The 13,574-nt window shown below is 51.6% G+C and overlaps 1 protein-coding gene across 2 annotated transcripts in view; it reads right to left on the bottom strand.

Annotated features, from left to right (window-relative positions):
- The window catches only part of rab3gap1 (RAB3 GTPase activating protein subunit 1), a 52,664-nt gene that overhangs the window by 27,583 nt on the left and 11,507 nt on the right, over positions 1-13,574 (bottom strand). For both annotated transcript variants that reach the window (XR_016494776.1, XM_021597349.3), the window contains exons 10-16: positions 13,406-13,474; positions 11,765-11,838; positions 10,336-10,428; positions 9,851-10,014; positions 9,169-9,279; positions 8,714-8,886; positions 6,350-6,404 (exon numbers count right to left, since the gene is read on the bottom strand). Coding sequence is in view for 1 of the 2 variants with exons in the window: in XM_021597349.3 (XP_021453024.2) it covers positions 6,350-6,404; positions 8,714-8,886; positions 9,169-9,279; positions 9,851-10,014; positions 10,336-10,428; positions 11,765-11,838; positions 13,406-13,474 (739 nt within the window). In the remaining variant the exon portion in view is untranslated. The remainder of the gene's footprint in view (positions 1-6,349; positions 6,405-8,713; positions 8,887-9,168; positions 9,280-9,850; positions 10,015-10,335; positions 10,429-11,764; positions 11,839-13,405; positions 13,475-13,574) is intronic.

Raw genomic sequence — 13,574 nt, forward strand, 5'->3', positions numbered from 1 at the left:
ACCAATCTACTTGGCTGCTAGTGTTTGTAATATTTTGTCTACTGAGAGAGATGTTCTTACATAAACGCTTGTTATGCTTTCGCCGAAAAGCTGTATTGAAATCTGACACGCCAGGTGGATTAACAACATGCTAAACTGTGTTTTGCTATATTGCACTTGTAATTTCATGAAAATTAAATATTTTTTGTAATTTAATTTGAATTTGATGCGCTGCAATTCAGCGGGTGTTGATGAAAATGATCCAGCTATAGGGATGTGTGCGTCAAGAAGTTAACCGGCATGGCTACCACAGCATTCTGCAGCAATACGCCATCCCATCTGGTTTGCGCTTAGTGGGACTATAATTTGTTTTTCAACAGGACAATGACTGAAAATAAACCTTAAGGCTGTTTAAGGAGAGTGATGAGTGCTGCATCAGATGACCTGGCCTCCACAATCACCCAACCTCAACCCAATTGAGATGGTTTGGGATGAGTTGGACCACAGACTGTTGGAAAAGCATTCCAGGTGAAGCTGGTTGAGAGAATGCCAAGCGTGTGCAAAGCTATCATCAAGGCAAAGGGTGGCTGCTTTGAAGAATCTCAAATATAAAATATATTTTGATTTGTTGGAACACTTTTTTGGTAACTACATGATTCCATGTGTTATTTCACAGTTTTGATGTCTTCACTCTTATTCAACAATGAATAGTTTTAAAAAATAAAAGAAAAACCCTTGAATGAGTAGGTGCCAAAACTTTTGACTGGTACTCTAAGAATATTTTGAAGATAAATACACAAGGCAGAGGATGAGAGTACTAAAAACTAAATAGAGTACTAATGGTCAATAGGGAATTGTCAAGGGAAATAGTTGGGTCTCAGTTCAACAGCTGTTTAGAATCTGTGGAATGTCAGTCCTGAACTCAGAGCTACGTATGCTACGTTTTCATTGGTCTGTACATTGAGTCTGAAGCAGGATCCTTGTTATTTAGCAATTGGCCAAGTTGTACTGTAAGGACTTATGATTGGTCAACTCCAGGCTAGGGTGGGGGGGTTACAAATGGCATCATGTTACTTTGTTCTACCTCCCAGCATAACAGCTATGATTTTTCCTTCTCAAATACATTTAATTTTTTATTTTCTCCCCCGATTTGCTTTGGGGGTTGTGTTATTGAAGTACAACAACTGCAAACAATACTGTATATATTTATTTTCTTGCTATTCAAACGGTTATTATGGTGACCGCGGTCATTTGGCAGGCCAATTACTGTCATCCAAAATTCCATGACCGTCACAGCCCTAGGGGGGAGACACTCCTACCTGTCGACTCGCTCTCGCTCTCTCCTACCTGTCGACTCGCTCTCGCTCTCTCCTACCTGTCGACTCGCTCTCGCTCTCTCCTACCTGTCGACTCGCTCTCGCTCTCTCCTACCTGTCGACTCGCTCTCGCTCTCTCCTACCTGTCGACTCGCTCTCGCTCTCTGCTACTTGTCGACTGGCTGACTGGCTAGCTGTCTCTCTCTCCTTCTCTCCTACCTGTCGGCTCGCTCTCTCCTGTCGGATCTCGCTCTCTCGCCTACCTGTCGGCTCGCTCGCTCGCCTACCTGTCGGCTCGCTCGCTCTCCTGCTCTCCTACCTGTCGGCTCGCTCGCTCTCCTGCTCTCCTACCTGTCGGCTCGCTCGCTCTCCTGCTCTCCTACCTGTCGGCTCGCTCGCTCTCCTGCTCTCCTACCTGTCGGCTCGCTCGCTCGCTCGCTCTCCTACCTGTCGGCTCGCTCGCTCGCTCGCTCGCTCTCCTACCTGTCGGCTCGCTCGCTCGCTCGCTCGCTCGCTCTCCTACCTGTCGGCTCGCTCGCTCGCTCGCTCGCTCGCTCTCCTACCTGTCGGCTCGCTCGCTCGCTCGCTCGCTCGCTCTCCTACCTGTCGGCTCGCTCGCTCGCTCGCTCGCTCGCTCTCCTACCTGTCGGCTCGCTCGCTCGCTCGCTCGCTCGCTCTCCTACCTGTCGGCTCGCTCGCTCGCTCGCTCGCTCTCCTACCTGTCGGCTCGCTCGCTCGCTCGCTCGCTCGCTCGCTCTCCTACCTGTCGGCTCGCTCGCTCGCTCGCTCGCTCGCTCTCCTACCTGTCGGCTCGCTCGCTCGCTCGCTCGCTCGCCTACCTGTCGGCTCGCTCGCTCGCTCGCTCGCCTACCTGTCGGCTCGCTCGCTCGCTCGCTCGCCTACCTGTCGGCTCGCTCGCTCGCTCGCTCGCTCGCTCTCCTACCTGTCGGCTCGCTCGCTCGCTCGCTCGCTCTCCTACCTGTCGGCTCGCTCGCTCGCTCGCTCGCCTACCTGTCGGCTCGCTCGCTCGCTCGCTCTCCTACCTGTCGGCTCGCTCGCTCGCTCGCTCTCCTACCTGTCGGCTCGCTCGCTCGCTCGCTCTCCTACCTGTCGGCTCGCTCGCTCGCTCTCCTACCTGTCGGCTCGCTCGCTCGCTCTCCTACCTGTCGGCTCGCTCGCTCGCTCGCTCGCCTACCTGTCGGCTCGCTCGCTCGCTCGCTCGCTCTCCTACCTGTCGGCTCGCTCGCTCGCTCGCTCGCTCTCCTACCTGTCGGCTCGCTCGCTCGCTCGCTCTCCTACCTGTCGGCTCGCTCGCTCGCTCGCTCGCTCTCCTACCTGTCGGCTCGCTCGCTCGCTCTCCTACCTGTCGGCTCGCTCGCTCGCTCGCTCGCTCTCCTACCTGTCGGCTCGCTCGCTCGCTCTCCTACCTGTCGGCTCGCTCGCTCGCTCGCTCGCTCTCCTACCTGTCGGCTCGCTCGCTCGCTCGCTCGCTCGCTCTCCTACCTGTCGGCTCGCTCGCTCGCTCGCTCGCTCGCTCTCCTACCTGTCGGCTCGCTCGCTCGCTCGCTCGCTCGCTCTCCTACCTGTCGGCTCGCTCGCTCGCTCGCTCGCTCGCTCTCCTACCTGTCGGCTCGCTCGCTCGCTCGCTCGCTCTCCTACCTGTCGGCTCGCTCGCTCGCTCGCTCGCTCGCTCTCCTACCTGTCGGCTCGCTCGCTCGCTCGCTCGCTCGCTCTCCTACCTGTCGGCTCGCTCGCTCGCTCGCTCGCTCGCTCTCCTACCTGTCGGCTCGCTCGCTCGCTCGCCTACCTGTCGGCTCGCTCGCTCGCTCGCTCGCTCGCTCTCCTACCTGTCGGCTCGCTCGCTCGCTCGCTCGCTCTCCTACCTGTCGGCTCGCTCGCTCGCTCGCTCGCTCTCCTACCTGTCGGCTCGCTCGCTCGCTCGCTCGCTCGCTCTCCTACCTGTCGGCTCGCTCGCTCGCTCGCTCGCTCGCTCTCCTACCTGTCGGCTCGCTCGCTCGCTCGCTCGCTCTCCTACCTGTCGGCTCGCTCGCTCGCTCGCTCTCCTACCTGTCGGCTCGCTCGCTCGCTCGCTCTCCTACCTGTCGGCTCGCTCGCTCGCTCGCTCTCCTACCTGTCGGCTCGCTCGCTCGCTCGCTCTCCTACCTGTCGGCTCGCTCGCTCGCTCGCTCTCCTACCTGTCGGCTCGCTCGCTCGCTCGCTCTCCTACCTGTCGGCTCGCTCGCTCGCTCGCTCGCCTACCTGTCGGCTCGCTCGCTCGCTCGCTCGCCTACCTGTCGGCTCGCTCGCTCGCTCGCTCGCCTACCTGTCGGCTCGCTCGCTCGCTCGCTCGCTCGCTCGCTCGCTCTCCTACCTGTCGGCTCGCTCGCTCTCCTACCTGTCGGCTCGCTCGCTCGCTCGCTCTCCTACCTGTCGGCTCGCTCGCTCGCTCGCTCGCTCGCTCGCTCTCCTACCTGTCGGCTCGCTCGCTCGCTCGCTCGCTCTCCTACCTGTCGGCTCGCTCGCTCGCTCGCTCGCTCTCCTACCTGTCGGCTCGCTCGCTCGCTCGCTCGCTCTCCTACCTGTCGGCTCGCTCGCTCGCTCGCTCTCCTACCTGTCGGCTCGCTCGCTCGCTCTCCTACCTGTCGGCTCGCTCGCTCGCTCGCTCGCTCGCTCGCTCGCTCTCCTACCTGTCGGCTCGCTCGCTCGCTCGCTCGCTCGCTCGCTCGCTCTCCTACCTGTCGGCTCGCTCGCTCGGTCGCTCGCTCTCCTACCTGTCGGCTCGCTCGCTCGCTCGCTCGCTCGCTCGCTCGCTCTCCTACCTGTCGGCTCGCTCGCTCGCTCGCTCGCTCTCCTACCTGTCGGCTCGCTCGCTCGCTCGCTCGCTCTCCTACCTGTCGGCTCGCTCGCTCGCTCGCTCGCTCTCCTACCTGTCGGCTCGCTCGCTCGCTCGCTCGCTCTCCTACCTGTCGGCTCGCTCGCTCGCTCGCTCGCTCGCTCGCTCTCCTACCTGTCGGCTCGCTCGCTCGCTCGCTCTCCTACCTGTCGGCTCGCTCGCTCGCTCGCTCTCCTACCTGTCGGCTCGCTCGCTCGCTCGCTCGCTCGCTCGCTCTCCTACCTGTCGGCTCGCTCGCTCTCCTACCTGTCGGCTCGCTCGCTCGCTCTCCTACCTGTCGGCTCGCTCGCTCGCTCGCTCTCCTACCTGTCGGCTCGCTCGCTCGCTCGCTCGCTCTCCTACCTGTCGGCTCGCTCGCTCGCTCGCTCGCTCTCCTACCTGTCGGCTCGCTCGCTCGCTCGCTCGCTCGCTCTCCTACCTGTCGGCTCGCTCGCTCGCTCGCTCGCTCGCTCGCTCTCCTACCTGTCGGCTCGCTCGCTCGCTCGCTCGCTCGCTCGCTCTCCTACCTGTCGGCTCGCTCGCTCGCTCGCTCGCTCGCTCTCCTACCTGTCGGCTCGCTCGCTCGCTCGCTCGCTCGCTCTCCTACCTGTCGGCTCGCTCGCTCGCTCGCTCGCTCGCTCTCCTACCTGTCGGCTCGCTCGCTCGCTCGCTCGCTCGCTCTCCTACCTGTCGGCTCGCTCGCTCGCTCGCTCGCTCTCCTACCTGTCGGCTCGCTCGCTCGCTCTCCTACCTGTCGGCTCGCTCGCTCGCTCTCCTACCTGTCGGCTCGCTCGCTCGCTCGCTCGCTCGCTCGCTCGCTCTCCTACCTGTCGGCTCGCTCGCTCGCTCGCTCGCTCTCCTACCTGTCGGCTCGCTCGCTCGCTCGCTCTCCTACCTGTCGGCTCGCTCGCTCGCTCGCTCGCTCGCTCTCCTACCTGTCGGCTCGCTCGCTCGCTCGCTCGCTCTCCTACCTGTCGGCTCGCTCGCTCGCTCGCTCGCTCTCCTACCTGTCGGCTCGCTCGCTCGCTCGCTCGCTCGCTCTCCTACCTGTCGGCTCGCTCGCTCGCTCGCTCGCTCTCCTACCTGTCGGCTCGCTCGCTCGCTCGCTCGCTCGCTCTCCTACCTGTCGGCTCGCTCGCTCGCTCGCTCGCTCGCTCTCCTACCTGTCGGCTCGCTCGCTCGCTCGCTCGCTCGCTCTCCTACCTGTCGGCTCGCTCGCTCGCTCGCTCGCTCGCTCTCCTACCTGTCGGCTCGCTCGCTCGCTCGCTCGCTCGCTCTCCTACCTGTCGGCTCGCTCGCTCGCTCGCTCGCTCTCCTACCTGTCGGCTCGCTCTCTCTCCTACCTGTCGGCTCGCTCTCTCTCCTACCTGTCGGCTCGCTCTCTCTCCTACCTGTCGGCTCGCTCTCTCTCCTACCTGTCGGCTCGCTCTCTCTCCTACCTGTCGGCTCGCTCTCTCTCCTACCTGTCGGCTCGCTCTCTCTCCTACCTGTCGGCTCGCTCTCTCTCCTACCTGTCGGCTCGCTCTGTCTCCTACCTGTCGGCTCGCTCTCTCTCCTACCTGTCGGCTCGCTCTCTCTCCTACCTGTCGGCTCGCTCTCTCTCCTACCTGTCGGCTCGCTCTCTCTCCTACCTGTCGGCTCGCTCTCTCTCTCTCTCTTATCTGTCCACTCACTCACACCCTCTCCATCATAAACTTAAGGCAGAGGAATTATTATCAACAGTTCTACCTTATTCATCCTATCCTCTCCAGGATAAATTTTGACTCAATTGAGTGAACACTCGGAGGAGAGATGTACCCCTTTTGTACTACCAGTAAAAATGTTTTTACATGCTATCGCTACCAGACTAATATGCAAAACCAAAACACACAGAAATATAGAGATCCTGGTGTACAAGTTGCTGCTACCACCATCTTAATCCATCATTCCTAAACAATTCATTTCTGCAGATAGTTTGCTTTGTGCTGGATTAATGCTTTCATGTAGCTATTGTTTATGTTGGTGTGTGGGGCTTACAGTGGTTTTTATCAAAGACATTACAGAGAGCTTTGTTGTTGTTGCAGGCCTTAAAGAGGGAAAACTCTGACAAAGCTTTTTTTTTTAAATTAGGACTGAGTAAACAGTCTTAGTAATAATCATAGTGAGGTCTGTATGTTTACAGTTGATAGACTGGGCTCGTCACCTGGAGTTTCTGGTGCAGGAGACAGCAGCGAAGGTCTGGAGGACCACTGGCCAGTCTGAAATAAAAGACAGGGAAGGGGATAATTCAGTATACAGTCCCGGTGTATACCCTCAACATCATTATTGATGGAATTCCGGTTTGGGATCAATCCAATTTGATGAGGGTTCAATCCAATTTCTATTTCTATTCCCTCTGTAATCAAGTGCAGTGTTTCCCCTAGGATTTTTTTCAACAGCGGTGGGAAAGGTAGCGGGAGGGGTGGGGTGGGGGGTTCTTTGCTGCAGGGGTCCGGGCGCATGCCCCCAGGAGATTTTCTTGTAGAACGACTTTGAGAAGGTGACAAAAAACAACCACATTTGACACCAAAATGCATGAAAATTAAATGATGTTGACACCATATTAAATATAACTGATGGGAGCCAGTGCACTGTAGGGATATGAGCAAGCGGTGGCTGTGCGCTTATGGTTCTGAATCGCGCCACTGCTCGCTCTGCTTGCTACAAATATATGATGTAACTTGTTTCTCTGATCTTATAGGAATAGTGTGAGATTTGGGGAATTACAATTTGTCTCTGCGTGCAGTTTGAACAAAATTGAAGGTAGTTTCACAAGCCATTGCTAACTAGGGCAATGACTTGAAGGCTATGGGAACAGCTAGCACGTTGGTAGTCTACAGGAACAGCTAGCATGCTAAATGTTTCCATAGACATGCAGTCATTGCGCTTATGATAGTTAGCAACTTCTTTCAAACTGCACGCAGAGACATAAAAATGGTATCCATGAGTTGATCTGACTCTGGATAAGTAAAGAAATGGCTTAGTTGCCAAAATGTCAAACTATCCCTTAAATGTTTTTTTTAAAAGCACACTGCTGCTAAATTAATATATAGACTCAGCAAAAAAAGAATCATCACTTTTCAGGACCCTGTCTTTCAAAGATAATTCTTAAAAATCAAAATAATATTCATTGTTTCCCATGCTTGTTCAATGAACCATAAACAATTAATGAACATGCACCTGTGGAACGGTCGTTAAGACGCTTACAGACAGTAGGCAACTAAGGTCACAGCTATAACAACTTAGGATACTAAAGAAGCCTTTCTACTGACTCTGAAAAACAAAAGAAAGATGCCCAGGGTCCCTGCTCAGCTGCGTGAACGTGCCTTAGGCATGCTGCAAGGAAGCATGAGGACTGCAGATGTGGCCAGGGCAATAAATTGCAATGTCCGTACTGTGAGACGCCTAAGACAGCGCTACAGGGAGACAGGACAGATAGCTGATAGTCCTCGCAGTAGCAGACCACGTGTAACAACACCTGCACAGGATCGGTACATCCGAACATCACACAGGTACAGAATGGCAACAACAACTGCCGAGTTACACCAGGAACGCACAATACCTCCATCAGTGCTCAGACTCTCCGCAATAGGCTGAGAGAGGCTAGACTGAGGGCTTGTAGGCCTGTTGTAAGGCAGGTCCTTACCAGACATCACCGGCAACAACGTCGCCTATGGGCACAAACCCACTGTCGCTGGACCAGACAGGACTGGCAAAAAGTGATTTTCGCTGACGAGTCATGGTTTTGTCTCACCGGGGGTGATGGTCGGATTCGCGTTTATCGTCACAGGAATGAGCGTTACAGAGGCCTATACTCTGGAGCGGGATCGATTTGGAGGTGGAGGGTCCGTCATGGTCTGGGGCGGTGTGTCGCAGCATTATCGGACTGCGATGATTGTCATTGCAGGCAATCTCAACGCTGTGCGTTACAGGGAAGACATCCTCCTCCCTCATGTGGTACTCTTCCTGCAGGCTCATCCTGACATGACCCTCCAGCATGACAATGCCACCAGCCATAATGCTCGTTCTGTGTGTGATTTCCTGCAAGACAGGAATGTCAGTGTTCTGCCATGGCCAGCGAAGAGCCCGGATCTCAATCCCATTGAGCACGTCTGGGACCTGTTGGATCGGAGGGTGAGGGCTAGGGCCATTCCCCCAAGAAATGTCCGGGAACTTGCAGGTGCCTTGGTGGAAGAGTGGGGTAACATCTCACAGCAAGAACCGGCAAATCTGGTGCAGTCCATGAGGCGGAGATGCACTGCAGTACTTAATGCAGCTGGTGGCCACGGCAAATACTGACTGTTACTTTTGATTTTGACCCCACCTTTGTTCAGGGACACATTTTTCCATTTATATTTGTCACATGTCTGTGGAACTTGTTTAGTTTATGTCTCAGTTGTTGAATCTTATGTTCATACAAATATATACACGTGTTAAGTTTGCTGGAAATAAACACAGTTGACAGTGAGAGGACGTTTATTTTTTTGCAGTTTAGTTTGTTGCGTAATAAATACAATAATGGTCTCACCCGTAGACGAGGTAGTTGTTCTCCCAGCGGTATCTCATCTCCAGGACAAACTCCTGCCAGAGGTGAGCCACCGCCCTGACCCCTCCATGGTAGAAGTTAACCAGACACACACACAGAGCCAGGCGGTATGTCAGACTGTCACTAGGAGCAGACTTCAGCTGGTTGTACAGGTTCTGGATGGAGACAGTTGACAAAGAGAATGCAATCAGGATGCGGTACTACAGAAAATTACACTAATCAATCATAGATTTTCTGAATGTGTAAGTTTGACAATTGAAAATTGTATTTGTGAGTTTCGTTCAGTAAGGAACAATCTCGTTCACACTGAAAAAAGTGCTTTTATCAGACAAGTACAGGTATTTAAATGTTTTTTTGGAATGTCATGCCTACTGAACACACCCCTGATGTACAATGTATGTCTGTGAGAACAATAGTGAGATAGAGGGCAGACATACATAGTCGTCAGACTCCTTCTCTTCTGGTTTCCCATCAGTATTCAACTGAGAAGCCTTGCTCTCGCTGTTCTCTGATGATGACTTGTCTATGGCAGCGTCTGGGAAGAGATACTGACACACACACACAAATATGAGCTTAACCATTCTCTTACATAGGGAACATCCATTCCATTTCACCCTTCGGACAAAAAAAAACCCCTCAAGGAACAATTCTGCTACTAACAGAGTCTGGTTTAAATGTTTTATTCACCCCACTGACTCACCACTGAGCCTCTAGGCCAATGGCAGTGTGTGTATCCCAAAATGGCACCCTATTCACTATTCAGTCCAATACTTTTGACCAGGACCCATAAAGGCCCTTAGGGGCTTGCCAATTGAGACTCCAAGTGTCTTCACGGCTGATTAAGAAACTGTTCCACACAGCAATGCCAGTGGAGCCTGGCTGCAGACTCAGCTCCCTTTCTCTCCTCTCAGTGAATGTCTGGAGCGCTCTCTCTCTCACAGCCACTGAGGCAGAGCCACTTGTGTACTATGTCAGAAAGACTAAATCCCCATAAATCCTTCAGAGGGCTGCAGTAGACATCTGAGCAGGCCAAACACATGGCCTAGCGTACCGATCAGAGCTGATGCATTGTTTATATGGGGTTTCACTGTGTGTGTGTCTATGCCTTGCCCCTCTCACCAGCAGTATGGAGTTGAGCACATCATTGCTGAGCGGTGATTCGTCGACGCGGCGGTGGCGGCGGATGCGTTTGCGGGCGCTGTGCACCATGTTAGAGACAGACAGCTTGGGGATGGGCACGGCCGTGGGCTCTGTCAACTTAGACAGGGCATGGCTGATGTCATCTGTAATGACAGGGGAGGGGAGGGAGAGAGAGAAATTATACACAGGGAGGGAATGAGGGTGGGCTCTGACAGAGAGAGCATATGCTCCCTTCACATGCACCAGCAAACAAACAAAAATGGAAAGACACAAGCCAAGGGTGCATCTCAATAGTCCAAAGTGGCTTCATGTTCTACTCTTCCTTTCCTCCATCAGCACTGAGCTCTGCACAAATCCCCTTTGGGCATACAACATATTGGAAAATGAGAGGGAGTGAGTGATGTTAGACTATTGAGACACACCCCAGTAGCCATAGCACACACTAATAGAGGGAGTCCTATTACCTTTGCCTTCCTCCTCAACTGGACCCCGTCCCAGGATCTCCTCTGTTGACTCTTTCTTAGAGCACAGCTTGAAGAACTCCGTCAGGAAGTCACCTGGGATGGGCAACATGAGGTTTTATTACAATCAATTCAAAGTCAAAAAGCTTTATTGTAGGGTTGGGCAATGGCAACCTTTGTCGTATCGTGCTTAGGTACCCATAAAACATTGTGATATACGATGCTCTCTCTATTGGCCACCAAAACATTTAATCAGCTAAAACAGTTGCGCTATAGTGCGAAATTGAATGCAACTGGAAGAACCATGACAAAAGATAAATGTTGTTGAAAGCCTGGGAAGAGGCAAAGTGCCGGCAATGGCAAATATTTTGTACTTTTACATTCCGGTGGAGGAGCAGAACTGGTTTGTGTGTGTGTGTTTGTCTGTGTGTGTGGCACGTACATGCTGGAGCAGTAACTGTCTGATGAGGAACGGGCTTTCTTCCTGTAGTGAACTAGGTTATAGGCCTACATCACGGGCTGGATAGAATCAGTCTCACGTCTTCAAAACTGGCCAATAATAGCTGTATTTGCATCATAAAATCCAATAACAAACAATATGATTTATTTTTCTCTCGCTCATAAAGCTGTGACTGAGAATAGCCTATGCCTAGACCACAGACTTCCATTCTGGTTATTTTTGAAAGCCACAACAACTTTAGAGCAACACCTTCGTAGGCTACTATATTTGGGAAATAAGCTACGGTTCATAACTTCAAACTAGTCTTAAAGCTTTTATGATAGGCCTAGTAGGAGGATCGGGTTATTGGCCATTTGGTTTTCAACCTCGCATGGAAGGATTTTCCCGGCCAGCACGAGTCATTTCTTTCTTAAAAGCTTAAACTTGATTTAACTTGACATTCTATGTTCTCTCTAATTATTAATACTCTGGCTACTTTAAGTTTTTAGACTATTCAAATAACTTTGAGAAGGAACTCTGTTACGTCCATTGCTTGATCGGAGACAAGCCAATCATATTCATAGCCTATCGAATGGAGAGAGAAAGGAATATAGGACACTTTTTAAAAAAAAACAGCTCGACACAAGATAGTTAAATCAGCGTCCGATATAAAATAGGCCATAACAAATAGGAATAGGCAAATTACTCTGAATGTCACCTGTGTGCTGCCCTGTGACACTCAGTCGTTTTACTGGGAGGTGCCAGTCAAGATCAAATAGGCTAAACCATCATCTGTCACATGATTTAGTCACCATCGACCTAACCCTACTTTATTGTCCAACAAATTTTACATAAGACGTCTTTTGCATGTAGTTCCCACTATACACATATCTGGTAGCTGAAGGACAACGGAAATGCACTGCTCTACATGGGTATCCATAGGATTTTAGAATGTTTCTTTAAGGTCAGTAAGTCTTTTTGTGAAGGTCTTACCGAGCAAACAGGTGGGGCTGTCTGCTTTCCTGACTCGGACTGACCAATGAGGGGCCTGGAGCGGGTCCAGATCACTGTAAGGTCACACAGAGAACACAGTCAGACAACACAGGGGAGGAAGGTAAACTGGCCCTGGATCGTTTCAGTGGTTCACATTTACCATTATAGTCAAGGTTAGGACTGAACAATGGCTATTAAAACATGTTGCTCTGAAAGGAGGAAAGGTTCCTTGTTAGTGTGGTTTATTTTACAGCCTGGAACGTCCTGGTGTTAGTATAGGGATTATATAGTGGAAAGAGTAATTACATGATAATCATCTATTGACCTTTTGGTTAATTTGAGATCCTTGAAATAAGGACCACTAAACATCACTTGCCATATAATCTACACTGAGTGTACAAAATATTAAAAACACCTGCTCTTTCCATGACACAGAGTGACCAGGTGAAAGCTATGATGTCACTTGATAAATCCACTTCAAATCAGTGTAGATGAAGGGGAGGAAACAGGTTAAAGGATTTTTAAGCCTCGAGACATGGATTGTGTATGTGTGCCATTCAGAGGGTGAATGGGCAAAATAAATATTTAAGTGTCCTTGAAAGGGGTATGGTAGTAGGTGCCAGGCTCACCGGTTTGTGTCAAGAACTGCAACGCTGCTGGGTTTCACACACAACAGTTTAGTGTGTGTATCAAGACTGGTCCTCCACCCAAAGGACATCCAGCCATCTAGATACAACTGTGGAACTCATTGGAGTCAACATGGGCCAGAATCCCAGTGGAACACTTGACACCTTATAGAGTCCATGCCCTGACAAATTGAGGCAGTTCGGAGGGAAAAAAGGGGTTCTTACCCAGGTATATTACCCATTCAGTCAGGGAAGGTAGAATTTACATTTCAACTCATATCTTTTTTTTTTTTTATAAATGCCAAAACACCATGTATAACATTTCTATCCCAGAATGCCCTAAGGGGATTCAACAATAAATACAACCATCAAAATAAAACCCAAAACATATTTGGAGGAGGACCATCTTAGGCTGGGCTAATCTCGGTCTTCGATTCTCTTCAGAGGGCTGAGATTAGTCTCGATGTCTTTATACAGTGAATGTCATGAACATTTAGGATGAAGGGCCTCGAAGAAAAACACAAACACTGTTAATAAGATGCGCTGGCTCACTGAGCACCACTTTATCACTAAACTGAAAAGCGTAAAGTCATTCAGCTTTAATGCAGTTGAACAAGCGAGTGGTGATGCTAGGGCTGAAGTACTTGTTATATCAACTCCCACACAACTCCTCCAGATCCATCCTCAACACCTACACTGTCTGGCACACAGGAAATTATTATGGGCAACAACCTTTCCCAATGTTTCAAAGGGAACTTCTTTCATTGTTAGCATCACCTACCTGGAGGTTCCCTCTCTCTGTCTATCTCAATGCGCACTTACTTGATGAGTTTAAGCTGGCTACTGATTCTATTTATTGAAGACGACACCCATCTTCCCTGTCTAAATACCTGTCATTCTGTGGGGGGACAAACAATGTTGCTGATAGATCATAGCTCAGGTTGTTGAGATGTTTTTTCAGTGTGTGTCAACCAGCAGGGCAGAAGAGAGAGGGAGGGTGGTGGTGGATACATACGAGTACACATCATTATCCACCACGATGCCTTCTGTCAGGTGGGGCCAGGTGGTCGCTAGGTGAAGCTCACTAAACAACAATTAAATACAGATATGTTTGTTTCGCATAATCAACTTCACATTATGAGATTAATTAATTACATAAAACAATTAAAGGCTCTTATTAAAAG

The sequence above is a fragment of the Oncorhynchus mykiss genome, chromosome 3 (assembly GCF_057628025.1).
Source record: "Oncorhynchus mykiss isolate SJ-2025 chromosome 3, ASM5762802v1, whole genome shotgun sequence".
NCBI classification, from domain to species: Eukaryota; Metazoa; Chordata; class Actinopteri; order Salmoniformes; family Salmonidae; genus Oncorhynchus; species Oncorhynchus mykiss.